Source organism: Cantharellus anzutake (assembly GCF_015039405.1).
Source record: "Cantharellus anzutake strain C23 chromosome Unknown EI90scaffold_15, whole genome shotgun sequence".
Lineage (NCBI taxonomy): Eukaryota > Fungi > Basidiomycota > Agaricomycetes > Cantharellales > Hydnaceae > Cantharellus > Cantharellus anzutake.
In genome coordinates this window covers 972,373-991,730 of record NW_024066965.1, presented here as the reverse complement: position 1 = coordinate 991,730, position 19,358 = coordinate 972,373, and the positions used below count along the sequence as shown (strand labels likewise).

General features: G+C 50.0%; 5 protein-coding genes across 5 annotated transcripts; 2 read left to right on the top strand and 3 right to left on the bottom strand.

Moving 5' to 3' along the window:
- Positions 1–1,818: 1,818 nt before the first annotated feature.
- EI90DRAFT_3014984 (uncharacterized protein) lies at positions 1,819–2,413 on the bottom strand (the record flags this gene model as incomplete). Its single annotated transcript, XM_039056845.1, has 3 exons — positions 1,819–2,136; positions 2,284–2,337; positions 2,393–2,413. The coding sequence occupies 3 exons, from the start codon at positions 2,411–2,413 to the stop codon at positions 1,819–1,821; spliced, it is 393 nt and encodes a 130-aa protein (XP_038918246.1).
- Positions 2,414–2,592: 179 nt separating this feature from the next.
- Positions 2,593–5,285, top strand: EI90DRAFT_459420 (uncharacterized protein). The gene is made up of 4 exons (XM_039067647.1): positions 2,593–3,043; positions 3,468–4,708; positions 4,777–5,033; positions 5,089–5,285. Exons 1-4 carry the CDS (start codon positions 3,020–3,022, stop codon positions 5,178–5,180), a joined length of 1,614 nt encoding a protein of 537 aa, XP_038918245.1. The 5' UTR covers positions 2,593–3,019; the 3' UTR covers positions 5,181–5,285.
- Positions 5,286–9,870: 4,585 nt separating this feature from the next.
- EI90DRAFT_3050046 (uncharacterized protein) lies at positions 9,871–10,812 on the top strand. Its single transcript, XM_039059735.1, has one exon. The coding sequence runs from the start codon at positions 9,882–9,884 to the stop codon at positions 10,698–10,700; it is 819 nt and encodes a 272-aa protein (XP_038918244.1). The 5' UTR covers positions 9,871–9,881; the 3' UTR covers positions 10,701–10,812.
- A 385-nt stretch (positions 10,813–11,197) lies between these two features.
- EI90DRAFT_459352 (uncharacterized protein) lies at positions 11,198–12,001 on the bottom strand. The gene is made up of 2 exons (XM_039067646.1): positions 11,848–12,001; positions 11,198–11,602 (listed from the first exon to the last, which is right to left on the bottom strand). The coding sequence occupies exons 1-2, from the start codon at positions 11,885–11,887 to the stop codon at positions 11,358–11,360; spliced, it is 285 nt and encodes a 94-aa protein (XP_038918243.1). The 5' UTR covers positions 11,888–12,001; the 3' UTR covers positions 11,198–11,357.
- Positions 12,002–14,760: 2,759 nt separating this feature from the next.
- EI90DRAFT_3121187 (uncharacterized protein) lies at positions 14,761–19,254 on the bottom strand (the record flags this gene model as incomplete). The annotated part of the gene is made up of 5 exons (XM_039063378.1): positions 14,761–17,013; positions 17,070–18,632; positions 18,690–18,828; positions 18,887–19,023; positions 19,084–19,254. The coding sequence occupies 5 exons, from the start codon at positions 19,252–19,254 to the stop codon at positions 14,761–14,763; spliced, it is 4,263 nt and encodes a 1,420-aa protein (XP_038918242.1).
- Positions 19,255–19,358: the final 104 nt, after the last annotated feature.

Here is a 19,358-nt window from a genome sequence, read left to right as displayed (position 1 = left end):
GGCCCTGGAGTTTCCTGCGACTCTATCCGATCAGCTTTTTGGGCTGATCGTTCGGCGCTTACGCGTTTTTCGCGCAAGTCGATCACCTCGTGAGGAGGTGAGGGATCTTCCCCAGCTTGGGTTAGATCGGTATGTTGTGGAGTTCTGGGGGTATTTTGCCCCGCACTTACTCCACGTAAGTTTCTAAAACCTTCAGGGACCAGCCCTGAGGTGGTTGCTAATGCCGGATCATGTTGATCCTCGTCGTCATCTGACGATGGCTTTTGGTTTGAATCTCCCATGATGGGAGATTGCGGTTTCTTTATAAACCGCTCGTTTCTTTTTAGTGTCGCTGCAGATGCGACCTTGCCCTTGCAGGCGTGTTTAGGTGCCATAGGCGCTTCCGAGTCAGATGTTAAGATTTTAGAGTTGTGGGTTGTGTTGTAAACACACCTCTTGCACTTAAAAAAGTGTGAGGTCTTAGGGTGGCTCAGCACACAAGGCCGTAAGTGATACAAGATAGTGTATTTTACGGTGGTGTGTAAGCGGTTACCCGGAGGTTCCCGCTTGCCCACGTGACTATATGTATCTAATTTACATGTGACTCGGGGTTTGGGGCTATTGCCCTGACATCCCCATTTCCTATCTGTTTCCTATTATCCATATCCACCGGAACACATCCACTATTGTCTCCACACACTTGACATAGCCCGATGCCATGATTCGGGATCCCTGAGCATAGGACATCTATGCACTCTTTTCGTGTGGAATAATGATTTAATCATGATTCACTTTTTTCTGTGACTAGGGTTGTTGAAAAGCAGTGCAGGTCAGCGCATGCGAAGACACGCACTCTAGTTCATGAACTTAATTTGGTTCACGTGTTCACGTGAAGTTCATAATTGGCCAGCCTATAATGCTTATCGGAGTTCAAGCGCCCATCCAGACTCCTTCCCAGTCGCTCACGTGATTTCTCCGAGGTTTAGCCGCAACTTACGTTGCCCTCCGAAATCTGTCGAGCTCCCGCCGGTGAACTCCGCGAACTTCAGTTGGACGGGCGCCATAAGTTATTCTTGTGCGCTTTGATCGCATCCGAAAATGCGTAAGTAGATGGAAGTGTCTGGGCACAAATCCAATTCCCCGAATGGATCTCCCTTCTCGCAACGCCAGTCATGAGTAAGTACATTGTACGGCAGTCAGAGGTCGTAATATACACTAGTGCCCATCACTAGCGCCGCCACCACGCCAGAAAAGAAGAAAAGTGCCAGGTTTCAATCGTTTGGTTCATGGGGTTTGAGAATATTGAACGCAGCGCCACAAATGATGGTGGGACTAGGTGTTTCTATGGGGGTTGGCCATTCTTGCAAAGGGGCTTAACGCAAGTCCGAACGCACAGTCCGTATTTTGAGCACGATGATGTCGTCAAGCGAGGCCGGGTTATTCACAAGGATTGATTGCGGCTTGCACTACAAGTACCTGGCACAGCACAGTTCGATCAATTGCCTGCACAGATTACTGTGCGTGAGCGCGCTCGGTCATCTCAATTGGGCTTATCTTCCAACCTGTATAGTAGAAGAAATGCCTACCGTGAATCGTGAATTTATTTATCATCGGATTTCATAAGAGTAGTACAAAGAAAGAACTGAAATCTGCGATTAGAAAGTCCTGTCCTGGGCCGTAGGCGAGCGTCAGCCAAAGGGTAGACGCCTTGGAGCCGCGGAGGCACAGCTTTCAGATGCGTCCGAAGTAGGAATGCACGGAGAGGAAGGAAGAATCCTTTTCAAGTCTACAAATCCCATACGAACCACCGCTTGCTGCTGACTCTCCGATCGAGTTAGGTCAGTTGGACTGATTACCATTGACTTGAAGTTGTCTGGATATACAGAGCTCTATCGGATGGATGTTCCGGATAACAAGGCGGTGTAAGAAGTCGCCGTGCGAACCGTATTGAGCACTTGTCTCAGTTGGAGGGACAGTTAAACGACGGGCAACCAAAGGTGCTGTGGCGCCTGCATCGGCAACTGGGTGCCAGTACCCAAGGGTTCTTGCGATAGCAGCCTGGTTGAGCGTGATCTTGTACGTTTGCATTGGATAAAGGGAGCGTTGTGGAGATAAGAACTTCACGGCATCTTCGTCACAAGCTGTCCACCGCGATAGCTATGTGCGGGGATGCAAGCGAATACCATCTAGGGGGATTAAGCTCCAAGGTGCGCGGCAGGGGTCGGAGAATACGTGGCACTTCAAGTGATATTCACACGTGCGAGTCACCAGGTTTGGGAGTATCCTGGGAAGCGCTGTACGTACCAATGATGCCACATGTGGCAACCAGTCCAACTCAGCGGTAAGCGACCAAACAGACTGGGATACATTCCGATATTCACCTGCAGGAAGGTACTGCTGAGGTTCCGCTCACTGGAGGAACGACAGGCGGCATTGTGGAAAGGTCGAGTTCATGAAATAGGCATGAGAAAGAAAAAAAACTAGGCAAATTCCGCGTTAAATATTTGACGTAAGCCGGCGGCGGCATCGCATCAGCCGCACTGCAGGCGGTCACAGGCGCGTTCGCGCGACAAGAGTTGAGAAAGCGAAACGGATCTCAAGCAATAGGAAGTGAAGTTGTTCAAGTTGCTTGTAACAGTTTCAGCCAGCTGTGTGTGTAATACGGGGGTGTCACCTTTCAAAGGCCAATGATCTAGCGACAAAAAGTGAGCGATGGCATGAAGAATGGAAGAGTAAGTGCCTTTGATGACCAAAAGTTACATACGCCCGCAAAGCAACAACGATTGCTAGCACTCGTTGTGATGGAATAATAACAATATAATATTATCAATGTCACGCCATCCTTTTCACTTCTCCTGACTCGTGTTCCGTGTCTCTCACAGGATACCATCGGCAGCGGGCGAAACCCGGTTCAACCGTCAAAAGTTTCTTGAGATACTCACACTCCATTACAGTACGGGACAATCGTATGGAAACCTCGCCATCGTCGTAAGGGCAAGTTCTGTGTGAGAAAAGTCAAAAAGAGAGAAAGAGACTCGAGATGGCACTTCAACCATGTCTTTACGTAAGCAACTCAATTTGACCAATCAGCCCAAGTGTCCCAAACTTCAAAAGTCCCCTCTCCCCTTCCTTTTTTCGTCTTTCTCGCCGTACACTCGCCGTCCCTAGATGCGTCCGCGATGAATTCCCCTACAGCGACGTTTGCGAGACTCTCGCTTCATTCTCCAGCTGTCACCAACCAAGACATCAACCCGCTCGCGCATCACACATCAAACAAACGAAAACGATCCTACGACATTCCCTCTTCTTCCAATGTTGCAACAACTTCAACCCCCTCCACTTCTTCTGCCCAACCCACTCCTGACAGCGGTCTCATACGCTGCATATGCGGTTATACCGACGATGACGGCCTCACCATTTTTTGCGACATGTGCGGGTATTGGCAACACATGAGCTGCGTTCTAAGCAACCCACCTCCTCTTTTGAAGGACGACAGCGCAACGGCTTCTGATGACGACCAAACCTCTTCCTCTACAACCTCTTCTCGCTCCTCTTCCAAGGGAAAATCAACGAAACCTCCAACGTCAACATCATCCATTACAAGTGCCGCTCTACCAGAGCAGTGGTTCTGTGAACGTTGCGTGCCTCGACCTGTGGATGCATCTGCTGCTCGTGCCCGGCAAACCCGAAGATTACAGGCTGACCGTGAACGCCTATTCCGTGCAGCTGGAATAGTCGAACAGATACCTAATGGGCGCAAGAAAAGTCGACCCGAAAACATTGACAAACGGCGACGTAGTACCGTTACTGGCACTCAACAGATTACAACGGAGTCAGTTCGAAGGTCAAAATCTGGCACTTCTTCCCGGAAACCAACTTCCAACCGCAACCGTTCTTCATCCGTCGATATTTCCCCACTGGACGAGGACACAATGTTTGAACCTTGGGCAAATGAATTCGTTCGCATCAACCAAGACGTTATCGCGGACGAGGGTGTAAGACAAGCCATTCGTCACTGGCGCTCGTCTATCGAAGGTAACACCCGAGACTCTCCAACATCCTCATCACGCAGTCAACCTCCCATGCCGATCTCACCTGTTACTGAATGCTCCCCGTTACCCCCACTACCATCAATCAAGGTGCCCCCTGTTCGCCTCCTTGTGAAGCAAGTCCCTCCATCTGAGTGTCAACCAATTCCGACTCCCACTATCGCCTCACTGCCTCCCCCTAATGCTACACCTTCTTATCACGACAATACCTTACACAACTCAGACCCCAAATCTCTCTCGTATGGTCGTCCGCCTACATACGGCGTTTACACCTCCAATTCGACCTCCGGAACCATCCCAGCAGGCACGCTCCTTGCGACGTTCGTTTCCCGCATCATCCCCGTATCAGCATATACCTGTGCGCCTTTGTCACAATATGCGCTACTACAACTGCCGAAGCCACACGTTCGCCTCATCCCGCCTCCGCTATCGCTAGCGCTTGATGCAAGAGAAATGGGCAATGAGAGCAGGTTCATACGGAACGGGTGTCATCCCAATGCAGTGATAAGGCCTGTGATCTCTGAGAGCAGCCCAGCCGGTGTGGAGTGGGGTGTGTACAGCATGAGGAGTATCAGTGCCAAGGGCGAGGAAATCGTATTGGGGTGGGAATGGGATGCGAACAGTCCTGTACAACTACTAAATGATGTCCTTGAGAACGGGTGCGCGGACGTACAAGATGAGTGAGTCTTTACCCCCTTATCTCTGAATTGTGGAGATGCTGAAATTTAACTTTTTTGAATTGTATCAGAACGAACCTGAAAGCTGAGATGTGCCAGATATTGTGCACGCTCGGTGGGACGTTCACCTCGTGTGCCTGCGGGAGTGGTCAGAAGCTCTCAGGTTCTAACAAATGCGTCTTCACATTGATGTCTCAATTTATCTGTGATCGGTCCCAGTTCACGGCAACCACACCTTTCCCACTCAGGATGCATGCACCGTCGTCGCCTGAGTCACTCGATGGGACGAGTGTGAAGAAGGAAAAGCCTTATCTTGGCCCAATGCTTGGTGCGAAAGGTTTCTCTTCACTTGCTCCGCGTGAATCTTTGATGACGCCTAAAAGCGTCTCCGTTTCGCCTCCCCCAGTCCGGAGTGAGATATCTCCTTGTTCCACTCCTCACACACCCACACCCACTCCAGGACCTGCCCCTTTAGCGATCCGGCCGCCAAGTCCTACTACACCCCCTGCGAGACTGCACTCAAAGAGCTGGGCGAGCATTGTAGGCTTGTATGATTCTCCGGGACCTCAGCCCAAGTTATCCAACCCGACGATCCTGCCGCCGAGTCCGGCCCCTAGTCCTGATAACCATGTATCCGCCAATGGTAGTCGGACTTTGGCAGGCGCCGGATCAGTGGGGAAGACGATGCAAGACAGGTCCAACCTACCTCACCTTAACACGAACACTAGACATTCGTTGCCGACTCCTAGTTCACCGAGCGGGTCCACCACGATGGAGATTCCATCTTCGAAGAGCAGGAGTCCGGAGGTTGGAACGATGAAGTTACCAGCCGTTGCTCTTTCTGTTCCTAGCAAGTCTTCACTTGCAAGTCCGAGAGAGTGGAGTACGTTTGCGTTGGGTGGGAAGCTGAAGCGGAATGCGTCAAGCTCTGGAGTTGCGGAAACGGGTAAAGAGCGGGGGAGTAATAGCAGTAGCAGTCGGCTGAGTCCAACAGTAGAGAGTGTCGAAGCTTGGGCTGAGGATGTCGCGATGATAGATGGAGACAGGAATGGTGCAAGGGTCGGTGAAGTGGACGGTGAGTTGGAGGAGGTGGAGGAAGTGGTGAAGCTGCCACCGAAGATGAGGAAGAGGGCGAAGAATGGGAATGCGGGATTGTCGCTTGTGGATTCACATTCGAGTTGCTCTACTGCTGAGTCCTCTTTGAGTCCTCGTGAGCTTGACGGTGCGCGTCTTTTTTTGCTTGATAACTTCCACCTCATCGCCGCGATGTTTACTGATTGGTTGTTGGTTTGTTGTTTTAGATGCAACTTTAATGCCACCACCACCACTTCCTGCTTCGATGGATCCGACGACCGTTTCTTCGCTCTCGCTCACTTTCGCGCTAATGGCGAAGACGGAAGAACGCCACTTGTCGCCCGTTTCGTCTCATGCGACTACACCGAGGACGCCGGAGCGTGAGATGTCGTATGAGGCATCATCTATGTCATCAGAGCGATCGAGAGAGCCCTCAACGTCACCCAGAGTCAGTGTCGAACCGAGTTTGGGGACGGTTGTTGAGGATGACGCAATGGAAGTCGAGGTCGAAACGGACGATTCCGGACTTGAACCTGAACTGGCTACGGTGGATGACTCGTTATCGACTGAAATAGAGAAGAGGGAGAGTAGCTACAGGGATGAGGAGAAGCCTGCAGCTTCAATCACTGTTGAGAAGCAGCTGGCTCTTAGTTCTTTGACATCTGCCTCGTCTGTAACGGTGACGATGCCTGTTGTCGAGGAAGCTTCCGCGCCTGAAGTAAAACCGAAGACAGCTACTTCTCGACAAGCTACGCCGGATGAAGCCCGGTCCCAGCCTCGGTCTTCGCCACTACCTTCACCTGCCCCTACCCTGACATTTTCTCGAGCCCCATCCCCGCCATCAATCCGTCATTCTTCCTCTAATGCCACTGAACCTACGCCGCTTGGTCCTGTGGTCTCTCGCTCATCTTTGTCCGACGCTGCCCCGACTTTCCAAGTACCCTTGCCCGATCCTGTGGCTGAGACTACATCTGTCCCCCCATCTGTGCCCGCTCCAGCATCCGATCTGAAAGTAGACTCAGAGCCAGCCCCTTCCGCTCCAATGCCTGCTCCTCTGTCTGAAGAATTTTCCGCTCCACCGCCAATGTCAACCGAGGCACCAGAGCCTGTTTCCGTGCCTGAGCCTTTGCCTGTTCCTGTTCCCCCACCTGTCCCCACACCCCAACCTTCATTTGTTCCCGCATCTGCCTCTGCTCCAACTTTTGCACCTGTCCCCGCACCTGCTGCTCGAATGAGTTTTGCAGACTGGAAAAAGAAGCGTGCCCTTGCAACTGCGGTTGCCACGAAGCAGCAAGAGGATAAGGACAAGGAGATGCAGGAAGGTAGGGCTATGGAGACGGTCAGCATTGCCGTTGCTGAGCAGGGACACAAGGAAAATGTGACAACCCCTGCTGTTGCGCTGGCGCCTCTGCGTGCTCCTGAAGTTAAGACTGCTTCCGCTCCTGTTACGATCCCCACGGCTACCATTTCTAGGGAGAAGGCAGAGGGTGCATCCGCTCCGGCTATCAAAGGTGGGCTTGCCAGTGGGCTTGTACCCATCGATGTTGGTAGGTGCGATGAAGGGCGTGCTGTCTCACCGCTCATCATTGCCGTTCGTCCTCTCAGCTCAGAGGGTGTCTCGCTAGCGGGGGATCGTGATGGTACTGTTCCCGTTGTGAGTCCCACCATATCGGTAGACATCAAATTGCCTTCAACCGGGTCTAGTGACTCTGTGGCAAGTGTACCTGTCACTAAAGTGCCTGTCTCCTGTGCCGCTTCCCATCCGGAGTTATCCCCTGTTGTGGTTAAGATCGAAGACATGACGGAAGAGGGTCAGTCTGATGACGATGGCATGGATATTGACTCAGATTCTATAGTATCCACCCGGCTGCTAAAGTGGAACATCCCAACTACTACCGCTACGACAACCGCTCCGTCTGTTATCGTTGAGCCAGGCTGTAACGCCGCTCCGGTTGCTCAGTGTCCTGGTGGGTGGGGTAGAGTTAGTGGCTCACTGGCGAAGGTCGATGAAGTCATATGCGGACGGGATGAAAAGCCAAGTTCCCCTGTTTGGCGATTAGGTTCGCATGCTGTGAATGCTACCTTCACTTTGCAGTCCAGCCCAGCGTGGGAGGAGTCGCAACAGTCTACGACCTCGTCTTCATCCTTGCCTCCTACTGTAGCACCGTCATTCCAGACATCTGTGATATCTGACGTGGAAGGCGCGGAAGATGGAGAAATCACCTCACCGCAAAAGAAAGATGTTCCACTCCCAGAGGACGGTTCGCAATCTCCGTATTGGAAGATGGACTCGCCAGCTGCTTCATCTGTTCCCTCAATTACTAGTACTCATCGCCCTTCTCTTAATAGTTGCCCCGAACCCCCTTCGCCCGCTCGTTCTAAATATGAATTCGGGCCTCGTTCTCGCGCTCTTGGTCCAGGTTCCCCTTCTGATTCTGCTTCTGTGTCATCCTACTCTAATCGTTCTCCACACTCTTCTCATCATACAAACGGGTGGTACGATAGCGGCACTCCACGCAGTAGCGATCGTTGGCGAGATGACGCTGCTGAGTGGCGACCATCCTCATCCTCATTAAGTCACCATCCGTATACACCTCGGGACCGTGATCGTCAGCACGATAACAGACCCTATCTTGATCGTTATCGAACCCGTGGTGATTATATCCGTCCTTATGACCGCGACCGGGAAGACGATCCTCGCCGTTGGGGTGGTAGCGGTTGGGATGATCAACGCGATAGGTACGACAGTCGTCGTGAGCGGGGTCGGGATCGGGATCATCGGTATGCTGCGCCCTCTCGTGGTGGTGACTGGGATCAACGTCGAGATCATCGTGATGTTTTGAAGCAGCAGCGTGGTATTGATGCTAAGACACGCGACGCAGAAATCTGCAAGAACAACCGGAATGCGGTGGTGCGTTAGTTTAATCCGTGAACTTGAAGCTTTTTTATTTCCACCATTAACCCACCATGAATTTTTCGTTGAACCAACGCCCAACAAAACTTCATTGCTTTCTTTTTTTTGAGGAAACCTTACTCTCCTTGGCCTAACGAGTTCTCTTCTTTGCTTGGTAATACCCACGCTGGCTTCCTTTCGGTATTGTATTCTCTAAAAGCTGCTATCTTCGTCCCTCAAAACACTATCTTCTTATTTTTCATACATTATTGTTCTGATCCTTCAACTAAACGCGTTGACATTGTGTTCGTTACTGTACTTGTGTGGTTGCTTGTTAAATGCCTTTCTTTTCCTTTTTTTCTTTTCTCTACAACTGGTGCAGTCCCAGCCCGAGAAGAATAAATGATCCCTGCTCTTCTGTTGGGTCAGATTTGGGTTAGAAAGATGTGAGATCTAATTGAAGGAGTGTGGTTGCTTTCACAGCCTAAACCAAACCATTCTCGTGAACAGATCGGCTCAATTGCCTATACCACGGCTCTGCGCTATATTCATCGCGCAGCGTGTCCTTTGGGTCACCTATACAACATTAATTCGGCTGTCAAGGAGCTCGACCTTTCGATAACCCTTCCAAACAACCCATCCGCGACGACTTGAGAGTGGAGCAGTGTTTGGGGCATTTCTTGGACAAGCATACCCAAATCGCTTTATTTTTCACTTTATTTTCGTGTATTTACCCCGACCCCGCCCTTGGCGCTTTCACGAGCAGCCTGTAGTTTGCACGATAAATATCCAGAATAAACGATATTCTTTCCACCTCTGTCCTTTGATTATGTGCGTCGGATTCTGGTCACTAGATGACCCTGTTTACTCCCTGTGGGTTACAATGTCGACCTGCTCCTACCTTGCGTCTTACACCCGACATTGTGCACGGCACCGGCCCTTCTCATGAGCTAGGATACTGTGCGCTGATAGGGACGAAGTCTTGGCCCGTCCAACACTGCCAGCCCATTTCCATGACTTTGGCGCGAGACCGGGACCACTTGGTGATGATAGACAGGTTCCCTCAGACTCCGAAAGCTTCATTCTATCGGGCATCGATTTAGAGGCAGGAGGCACATGGTTAGGCATCAACAAGAGTGGTCATATTGGTTTCTTGTGCGCACGAACCACTGACTGCGTACACTACCTGCATAGAATAAACATGATTATATGCACAGGACCAATATCACCGAGCCTTCCGACGGGAAGAAGCATACCGTTTCTCGTGGATCGTTTGCCCAGCAGTATCTCTCGCATAATGAGGGTACACAACTATCACTGCTCGGCTACCTCAGCGAACACTACGACGGAGATGCGACGCACCTTAAGACTGCCGGCTTCAACTTCACCCTCTTCGCACCGAAACCGTCGAGATCATCATCGGGTTTGGAGTACGAAGCTGCTCTGCTGACCAATCATGGAGCCCGTGGCCCCTTGGCATATCGTTCCATCTCCTCTGCCGATGAATGCCACTGCGGAGGAATATCCAACGCAGTAGATGGAAGCCCCGTCGATGGTCTTGGTCGAACAGGACCATGGCCAAAGATAGATATTGGTCGTGTACGATTCGAGGAAATCCTTAATGTTAGAAGATCCTCAAGTTCAGACCTGACCGATGACGAGCAGGAAGTGGCTCTGATAGAAGCTCTCATGGAACTCATGGGATGGTCACCGCCGTCTTTCGATCCATCCTTAGATCGTCTTCGCGACTCGATTTTTATCCCTCCCTTCAATATTGTACCTCGCCTCTCAACCCCAGTTAACTCTGATGCTACTCCGCCAGCGGAACCACCTCCGAGGCAGAGGAGCAAACTTTACGGCACCCGTCTAACTACAGTAATTTTGGTTCGGAGAGACGGAAGGGTCTGCTTTGTGGAGAGAGATAGAAGCGCGCTGAAGGGAGATGGAGGACCGGAAGATGTGGCTGAGGTCTTTGGTTCGAGAGGAAAATTGGAGACACAGCGAGTGTACAAGTTTTCCCTTACATAGCGAACTATAACGCGCACTTATCTACTGCCCAAAAATCGAAATTCATAAAATTCTTGAGCGATCAATGCATCATCTCAGAATCCATGTGTTTTTAGTCAAGCGCAGCCAGAACTGTCATCGACAATATTTCTTGTATGTAGAATGCGGGCAGTATCCACTACCCAAGTCCAAATATAATTTCCCTACCATAAGTGCTGGTATTAATTGGCGACAGGACGTTCGCGCTGAACTGAATATGATGCTGCTCTTCACTCTTAGACGCGGGCCATAGAACTGTAAATGACCAACAAATTTGATTCGACCCAAGACTCGCGGTGGGATCGCGGAGACTCTGTCATGAAGACCCGCGTAAATGCGTCTATGAGAATGTCTATTGCATCAATTATACTTCAGCACAATCTGATCACTGACCAAGCACGTATCCTCGCACACCCTTCCTTGATGATATTGACCTGCTCTCAAAAGAACTCCGCTCCTTGTGCCCCAAGAATGTTGTATCGGCGCAACATCGATTTCGTGCGCTGTGGAACGAGGGATCGCGGGATTTCGCCTTCACTTCCATGATGAAAGGCCAGAGATGTTTCAAATGCACTGAACGCACGAAGGGTCGGGAGAGGACGCGTCGGTGTGAAGTCCAGCAAATGAGACCGGATTTGCTCATCTGACTCGAAATCTGGAGGGAAAGGGGGTGTATAAGAGCTTATTGTATGGAGCGTAAAAATCACTTTCTCGGGAATTCGAGGGGACGTTCCGAAAGCATCGCAAGACGTAATACGATCGATAAGGGCGGCTGGTTGGTGTGGTTGGGGTGACGGAGTGGGCGTTTATGCTTCTCTCTACCTGTGCTCGCGCTCTCGGTCCTTTTGCCGATGGCGCGTGATTTTTTGATGAACTCTGCCAGCCTGACACCTTTCAGTTCCCTCCCACGACAATACCCCAGACATTACAGAACCCGAGGATCGCTGACACCCGAAGATACCAATCAGACACCATACCACAATGCTTAGATTATCCCCTCATGTACGCTACGGTGTCAAGACGGGATAGCCGCACTGCCACGTCATCACGAGGCCGCGGGGTAATAAGAGAGATTTATCATCATCATCATCACCTTTCAGTTCCCCATGGGCGTCGTAGGATAACTGACGGACGCCGGCATTACCCGCTACTCTTATCGGTTCTCTCATCTGACGTCCATGGAGGAAGGCCAGATTGAATTCAGCATTGTGAGTTACAGTGCTGTCCCAAATCGCCCTGAAAATTCCCCTGGCCTTTCTTCTCTTTGAGCAGTGGGGCGGTCAGCCAAACTTGTGTCACTGTGCGCTGTGGTACATTGGTATCTCCTCTTGAACGAGTGCTCTACCCGTGTACAGTAAACCTAACTACACCACCCGGTGAGTGAAGCGGGAGGTCATGTGCCAGAAAAAAAAATGGGTAGCAATTCATTTCGAAACCAGCCAACGGTTCACTATTACAAATCAAGTATTGCACCGCCATCCAACCCAAAAAATAGACACATACCCACCACCCAAACCCCCGACTAAACTCTCAACCCCCGACCCGACACCCAACCCCCCTTTACATTAAAAATAGACACATACCCAATACACAACCACCAACCCCAAATCCCCAACCCCCGACCCAAAAACCCAACCCCCAACCCAAAAACCCAACCCCCCGACCCAAAAACCCAACCCCTAACCACAACCCCCTGACCCAAACCCCCAACCCGACAACCTGGAAAAGTCAGACCCACCCATGAATCGAACCGGAGCCTAACAGCACAACATAAACCCACGCTGGCATTAGCCATCAGGCTAATGCATCAATGACAAAGTCACCGCACTTGATTTGTAGATAGCACTTTAATATTCTAAATATAGAAATCTGGAATCAGATTGCAGAATTAATTTTCTAAATTAATCCTATTTTTTTTTCACTCACATGACCTCCCGCTTCACTCACCGGGTGGTGTAGTTAGGTTTACTCCCATGTACGTGCGAATTCATGCATTTGCAACAAGACAACTCCCAAGGCCCTCAGCTTGATTTGAAACGACAAGAGTAGTGTTGGGGATGAAAATTGAGTGTCATCCATGGTGACTGCGTGAGCGAATCCATTCAGGGCCGGGCCCTGACTGCTTTAACTCGAGAATGCGCAACAGGATGCCTTCTTCATGAGGATTGTTTAAAGACTCAAACTGCAGTGCGTCCTTCCCAAGATGGCCTGTGTTCGAAGTGCCTCAAGCCTGGGGAGCGCGACATTATCATGCATTATTGGTAAGAATCCGCCTGGCTTCCAGAAACTATGGCCCTCCCTGATTGGGACCTACACTGACGGGCAGGGTACTACACTTTGCTTTTGGACTTTGGTAGACAATCCACAAGTAACATAAGCACCCAGCGAACATAACCCCAAAAAAATCCATGCATGAGTCCGTCTGTGAATCGTACACAACCTCCCGAACCAGCAATGCAATGTTTATTAGCACAAGTTGGCGCGTTTCCACAACCGCTAATGACCGTGCAATGGGTGATGACATCATTGGCCACAGACATTAGCGAAACGTCGAATAAGGCTGTGAAAGAGAGAATGGGTAAGGAACATGGCATGAAGGGCAGGGGAAGTTATTGGGGAGGGGAGCTTTTAGAGCAAGAAGAGTTACAAAATAAATGCGGACAGTTGGCTTACAAATCAAGATAAGGACCCTGGATAGCAAAGGAATTTGCAATAATACAGGACCTCTTGCACGGGCATTCAGTTTACGCATTCAAGACCCGCTACAGAGTAGCGGGAATTTCTTGAAATGCAGGCTCTCATCATGTTGGAGCCAGATTTCCGGAAGCAACCCAAGTTGTGGTCAAACCTTGAAAATTCGGTGAGCGGAGTCTGGGCCTGGCCAACGGAACGTCTGTGAGTACGAGAGGATAGAACCATGTCTTTATTGTGTCCAGCAAAGTTTTGGATCCTACCACTCAGAACAAATATATTAGAATAGTGACTATGTCGCGTAAGACTCAGACTCGAATAAGAGATCTGAGGGAGCAAAGTCTAAGAAATTCCTCCCTTATATACGCGACATTCCTGAGTGGCAACGTCATCGTACAAAGGGAGTTTTAAGTTGAATAAGAGGGGCAAAACGCCCCCAACGCCTCAAAGCGCCCCAGAATGACCGCTACGAATAACCGCTACACAACTACCCGATGTAAACAAGGTTGGTATTCATTATGGGGCGCTTTGAGGTGTTGGGGGTGTTTTGCCCCTCTTATTCAACTTAAAACTCCCTTTGTACGATGACGTTGCCACTCAGGAATGTCGCGTATATAAGGGAGGAATTCCTTTTAGGCTTCGTTCGGTATGAAGAAACAGGCCTGTTTCTTCCAGTTTTTCAATTCAATATTCTCTCTCATTTCTTCTACCTAAAGAAACACGCAATTTTTGTATTAAGAAACAGGAAGAAACAGACCAAAGAAACCTGTTTCTCCATACCGAACGAAGCCTTAGACTTTTCTCCCTCAGATCTCTTATTCGAGTCTGAGGTTAGAACCATTCTATATCTCCTATTATAACTCATGTATAACTCTTGTCGCAGTCTTATGCGACATAGGTATTTACAACTTAGATCTCTTATTCGAGTCTGAATCTTACGCGACATAGTCACTATTCTAATAGGTTATGAGCCCAGTCGCGCTATGTTAAAGACATCCTCTCTCATTTTAATTTCACTAATTCTCGCCCTATTTCTACTCCAATTGCGTCTAATTTCAAGCTACCCCGACTCGATACACCCGAAGTCAACATCCGTGACTATCAATCTCGAATCGGCAGTGTAATGAACGCCATGCTAGGTACGCGTCCCGAAATACACATGACATGACAAAACAAATCCTCCTTATTAGTGACCTGCATCTGGTGAGCGACGTCCATCACGCGTACACGCTTATACAGCGTAAGGTATCTCACTACCCTGACGATCAATTTCACAATCAAATTGGAACTCGACAATGGATCTGCTCTCGCTGCTATACTTAGGACGAACAATGTATGGAAGTTCTGAGGTTTATATTCGAGCTTGCTGCGCGGATGATTGCGATGAACATGTGTACAGGTGGGGTCGTGACAGGTTCCGCATGAGAGCGCTTACAGTCATTACCATATCTTGTCTGCCAAGACCCTCCCATGCACCAGCGACGGAGGAATATGCAAGCCAAAGTCTGTGTCCGTAGACGTCAGGATATTGGGAATACAGTCGGTAATAGCGTGCCGACGACTCCTCACCCACATCACGTGCAGCTGAATGGTCCCCGAGACATGAATACTCGGTTGAGAGAGTGTGCAACGCCAAGGCTACATCAGAAGCATATGAAGTTGGATGATTATCGAGAAGCGGACGCCACAGGGAAACGGATTCTTCAATGAGAGGTAGGGCCTCTTTATGACGACCAAGGTTATGAAGCGAGCTGCTGAGACTGCAGAGTGATATGGCCAAACCCGGGGTATGCAGCGCCGGATAGGCGGCAACCAGTTGGCGCCAGAGTTTGACACTCTCTTCGATTACCGGGAGTGCGGCAGAATGCCGTTGGAGATTGGAAAGTGTCATGCCAAGATTTTGGAGTGATCGTGCTAAACTGGGGGTGTAAGACGCGGGATAAATTGCAACCAGATGGCGCCAGAGATTGACGCTCTCTCCGATCACTGGGAGCGCATCGGAATGTCGTCCAAGATTGGAAAGGGACTCATTGAGATTCTTGAGTGATAAGGCCAAACCCGGGGAATACGACGTCAGATGAACAGCAACCTGCTGGCGCCACAGCTCGACACTTTCTTCAATCGCCAGGAGTGCGACAGAATGCCGTCCGAGATTGGACAGTGACGTGTTAAGGTTCCGGAGTGACCGCGCCAAACTTGGGGTATATGATTCTGGATAAGTCGAAACTAGCTGGCGCCAGAGATTGACGCTTTCTTCGATCACAGGGAAGGCATCAGAATGTCGTCCAAGATTTGAGAGTGATTCGTTAAGATTCTCGAGCGACTTAGCCAAATCGGAGGTGTATGATGTTGGATCGAGCTGGCGCCAGAGCCCGACACTTTCTTCTATTACCGGAAGCGCGTCTGAATGTCGTCCGAGATTGGTGAGGGACGTGTTAAAACTCTGGAGTGACCGTGCCAAACTTGGGGTATATGATGCCGGATGAAATGAAACTAGCCGCCGCCAGAGATTTACACTTTCTTCGATCACTGGGAGTGCGTCGGAATGTTGTCCAAGATTGGAGAGTGATCCATTAAGATTCTCGAGCGATTCGGCCAAATCCGGGGTGTATGATCTCGGATGAAGGGCAACGAGCTGGCGCCAGAGTTGAACACTTTCTGTAATTACTGAGAGCGCCTCAGAGTGCCGTCCCAGCTTGCCAAGTGATTCATTAAGGTTCTCGAGCGATCCAGCCAAATCTGGAGTGTAAGATGTAGGATGAACGGCGACTAGGTGGCGCCAGAGTCCAACACTTTCTTCAACTACCAAAAGTCCCTCAAAATGCCGTCCACGCTTGTCAAGTGATACATGAAGATTCTGAAGTGAGCGAGCCAAATCTGGGGTGTACGATGTTGGATGGCTGGCTGCCAGCTGGCGCCAGAGCTCAACACTTTCCTCGATCACTGGAAGTGTCTCAGAATGGTCCCCGACTCTGTTCAGTGACACACTAAGCTTTTGAAGCGATCTTGCTAAATCTGGAGTATATGATGTTGGATGAGTGACAACCAGCCCACGCCATAATTTGACGCTTTCTCTGATCACCTCGAGGGCCTCGGAGTGCTTTCCGAGTTTGTCAAGCGATACTTTGAGATTCTGGAGTGATTGAGCCAGATTCGATGTGTAGGATGCCGGATCAACAGCAACAAGCTCACGCCAAAGCTTAACGCTTTCTTCAATCGCTAAGAGAGCCTCGGGGTGCCGTTCAAGACAGCAGAGTGAGGCACACAGGTTCCCAAGTGATTGGGCCAAGCCAGGGGTGTACAACGTCGAATGCACATTAACCAGCTGACGCAAGAGCTTGACGCTTTCTTCAATCGTGGGGAGGGACTCGAGATGTTCTCCGAGATAGAAGAGTGAGGCATATAAACGCCCAAGAGATAGAGCCAAATCTGGGGTGTAGGACTCCGAGTCAACGGATACAAGGCAACGGCAGAGTACAACTGAATCCTTTGCCAACTTATATGCCTCCGGAAATCTCGAAAAGAACGCCAAATTTTCCCACACATTACGAAGTACCTTGACTAGCGCGTGGATGATTTTTCCGGAACTATGATCCATCTTTAGCTGGATGAACATGACACTGATAAGAATCGCTCATAAACCCCATTAATAATTCGCACCTTGGCCCACTCTGGGAACGATGTTATACTGATATACCCTTCCGTTCTCACACAAACTTCTACCCAGCGCATTAGTTCCTTGTTGAGAAATGCGCGAACCGAACCAACAAGCTCCTTCGGCGGCTCCTCAACTTGATTAAGATGATACACGATGTGCCGACATGCGTAACGGAACTCTTCAGGCAGTATCTCCTGAGGGCTTTGTAGTTCGCCCTCTCTGGACAGGTCTTCAAGCGTCCCCAAACCTTTGATAAAGGGGAGTGCCTTATTCAAGATGTCGACACAGCGCATGGCTATTGTGGCATTCGCCCTCCTCGCATCCACTGCAAAATGATGGGGTATGGGTGATTGTGGGTTGATTCGTTCCGTGACAAAGTCGCGGAAGGATTGGTGCAGGATACGAATTTGCGTGTGAGATTCTCCATAACCCGAGAGGAGAGGAGCAAGTTGAGCTAATGTGGAATAGATGGAAGACTTCAGAACTGGCGACAGGATGGCATCCCAAGCCTTAACAGACAGCGGTTGTTGTGCAAATAAGATTGCTCCCATCACAACTGGGTAGTCGTGTACGAAATCTCCATCCTTCCAATCCCACTTCTCCAGAATATTCATGTACAAGCTATCCATCATTTCCTCGGCTTGAGTCTTCGCTCCGGTATCAAGCAGTCTCTCCAGTGTTCTCATAGGAGCCCCGCTCGTCATCCTCATGTAATGGAAGATAGTACTGATCCAAATGAATAAGCCACCTGCTCGTTTCAAAATGCCTTGGACCAACATCTCCTCTTCCTTGAGTTCATCATTCAAACTAGGATGTACGTGTTTCAGTTTGTTTAGTTGCATACGGATGTAGGTATCGCAGTCTTGCACATTTGTATCATCCAGAAGATCAATGCTGACACGATCAATAGGAGATTTAAGAGGGAGAAAACGCTCAACTCGGTCAAATTGCCTCGAGGTGACAAAGAATTTGATGTTAGAGGGCAATTTGGGCACACGCTCTCGAAGTATGTCGGCAAGGAGCTCGAATGATCGTGACTCGCATTCATCTAGGGCATCGATTATGATCACCATAGGTCGATCGGAGGGTAGCACTTTCAGATGAAGGGGTTCAGCCACCAATTTCTCGAATTGCATGGTGAACGGTGCAGTCGTCAGAGCCGGATTATTCTGAAGGGTAGATACGATGGAGGTTCGGCACACTGGGTCGTGCCTTGCTAGAGACCGCGCCGCGCCGCTGAATAGACAATCTGGTTGCGATTGCTCACCTGCCCTAAAGAAGAAGGAGAGCACTAGTATCCCTTCCTCCATGCACTTCTCGGAGATAGAGTGCGCAACAGATGTCTTGCCGGCACCGGCCACGGCCGTTAGCAGCATTACACGTCTCTCACTATCCTTGGTGTTGTGACACCAGGCCATAATACGCTCCATGAGTTTGATCCTGGTGCCTTCCAGGCACGTCTGAGCAGAATCGTGGTGGGCAACACTGGGAAGCCGGAGCCCCCCGAGAACCGAAGCATTCTCTACTCGAGCTAACCGACCTTGATTGCTGCCAATCGTGCTCACCTATATCATCCCCACGATGTAGTCAGAAGAGCCAGAGACGAAATTAAGCACGGTTACCTGGAACAATTCCAGAGCCTCCTTGAGATCCTTCTTCAAGCCATCTAGGTCCCTCGGAAGCGAGACAAAATTGCTGAAGGAGAAGCTTCTCCGCGGGCCCTCATGCAATTTGATTTCGTTCTGAATGCGCTGCAACGCCCTGTGAAACGTTTATGTTATACGGCAGCTAGACATTGTATAGAACAAATGCTGCCTACCCGTTCAACTTCGTAATACTTTCCATCCAAGGTGCTGCCTCATCACTTGATGTATCATTAATGGCTTCAATCGCATCGGTCATGGTGTTGACGTATTCTCCAAAGTCCTCCCATTCCTGCTTGCTCTGCTTGAATTTCTACGTAACAGATCGTCACTTTTTGCGCCCAGTTCAGCATGGGTCATCACCATGACACACCTTGAACTCGTCGAATATAAAGAGTGCGCCGCTGGAAGCAGACTTGAGGGGAGGGAACGCATCTGATGCAGCGTTAACAGCGTTGAGAATTGGAACTGCTACATCGCCTCCTGCTGCAAGAATTTCATCGACCTTTTGCTTAAGCACATTGGCTTTTCGCCTCAAAGACATGGTGATAAGGAATGGACAGGGGCTGGCCCACGATTGCTTCCGGGAAATCTAACTACATATGTCCAACCCAGTCTTATGAGAATTCATTCTGAGTTTCCCGAACA